The 1,738-nt window shown below is 69.6% G+C and overlaps 1 protein-coding gene across 1 annotated transcript in view; it reads right to left on the bottom strand.

The window, feature by feature from the left end:
- Positions 1 to 249: 249 nt before the first annotated feature.
- POU4F1 (POU class 4 homeobox 1) overlaps positions 250 to 1,738 on the bottom strand; it is a 2,555-nt gene continuing 1,066 nt past the window's right edge. Inside the window, exon 2 of the mRNA XM_042806246.1 lies at positions 250 to 1,366. Coding sequence (XP_042662180.1) covers positions 314 to 1,366 — 1,053 coding nt within the window. The 3' untranslated portion in view covers positions 250 to 313. The remainder of the gene's footprint in view (positions 1,367 to 1,738) is intronic.

A 1,738-nucleotide genomic window follows, 5' to 3' on the forward strand; every position in this document is an offset into this window, starting at 1 on the left:
GCCACAGAAGTGACCCCCACGGGTTTCTAGAGCGTTTTTACCTCCTCTCCCCTTCTTCTTTTCGTTGGTGTCCCGGTGTCTTTTCGTTTTAATAATTGATAGCGCACCCCTCCCCTCCTCCCCCCGCTTCACGCACACCCCCCCCTCTTCCCCTCTCCTCGAGTAGTTCACGTTTAGTTTCTACATCGTCCCTTGGTCCCCAGGAGCTTCCCACGGCGTCTCGGGCGACGGCGGCGGTGCGCGGGAGCCCCCCGCGGCCCCAGCCCGGCCCCCCCCCCCCCCCCGGTGCTCGGGCCGCCCCTCCCGCCCGCCCTTAGTAGGTGGCGGAAAATTTCATCCGTTTCTGCTTCTGTCTCTGGTTGCAAAACCAAACCCGCACCACGTTCTTTTTGAGGTCCAATTTCTCGGCGATGGCGGCGATCTTCTCGGAGGAGGGCCGGGGCTGGACGGCGAAGTAAGCCTCCAGGGAGCGCTTCTCCGGGGCGGCGATGGAAGTCCGCTTGCGCTTCTTCTCGCCCCCGTTGAAGAGCTCGGGCTTGTTCATTTTTTCCCGCTGGGCGCCCTCGGCCTCCTCCAGCCAGGCCTGCAGGATGGGCTTGAGGGCGATCATGTTGTTGTGGGAGAGGGTGAGGGACTCGAAGCGGCAGATGGTGCTCTGGCTGAGGGAGCCCACCCCGGGGATCTTCAGGTTGGCCAGCGCCGAGCCCACGTCGGCCTGGGTCACCCCCAGCTTGATGCGGCGCTGCTTGAAGCGCTCGGCGAAGGCCTCCAGCTCCCGCGGGTCCGTGTCCGAGTCGCAGATGGAGGCCAAGCCGGCCGCCCCCACCACCGCCGCCGCCGAGGCCACCTGCCCCGCCGCCCCGTGGTGCGCGGCCACCAGCCCCGGGTGCGGCAGCCCCGACGGCATGTTCATGGCGGCGGGGTGCGAGAGGTGGCCCAGGCCGTGCATGTGCGAGTGCGGGTGGGCCGAGGTGGAGATGAGGCCGCCGCCCCCGCCGGCCCCGCCGCCGCCGCCGCCGCCGCCCCCGCCGGCCCCGCCGCCGCCGCCGCCGCCGCCGCCGCCCGCCCCGTCGTGGCCGCCGCCGCCGCCGCCTCCGCCGGGCATGAGCGCCAGGGAAGGGGAGGTGATGTGGTCGAGGAGGTCGCCGGGCTCCAGCGCCTGGTGGTGGTGGTGGTGGTGGTGGTGGTGGTGCGCCAGGGGCACGGTGGAGGTGGAGGTGCAGGGCACGCTGTTCATGGTGTGGTAGGTGGCGTCCGGTTTGAACGGGTGGCTCTTGCCCTGCGAGACGGCGATGTCGACGGCGGCCAGAGCCTCGGCCCGCGCCAGCAGGGTCTCATCGAGGCTGGCGAAGATATTGCTCTGCAGCTGCAAGGGGACACAAAACAGAGCGGGGTGCGGGGAGAGGAAGGCAGGGGGGCGCCGGGGAGGGGGGGGGGGGTGCAGAGAGAGGGGGTAAAGCGCGGAGAGGGAAGGGGACGGGGGTGTGCGTTGGGGTGGGGTGGGGGAAGTGTGGGGTTGCGGGAGCGCCGTGGAGGGTGGGGAGAGTCGAGAGAGGTGAGCCCCGGAGGGGAGAGGGAGGTGGGTAAAGTTGTGGTGACCGTGCAGGGGGGAGCCGGCAGCAGTGAGGGGGTACGGGGTGGGGGAGAAGAGTCCAGGGAATGGGGGAAACGGGGTATAGCGGGAGACGGCGCGGGGAAGAGAGGGGAAATAGGGGGGATAGTAATAGGGGGCGAAGCG

The sequence above is a fragment of the Tyto alba genome, unplaced genomic scaffold (genome assembly GCF_018691265.1).
Source record: "Tyto alba isolate M040663 unplaced genomic scaffold, T.alba_DEE_v4.0 Super-Scaffold_45, whole genome shotgun sequence".
Lineage (NCBI taxonomy): Eukaryota > Metazoa > Chordata > Aves > Strigiformes > Tytonidae > Tyto > Tyto alba.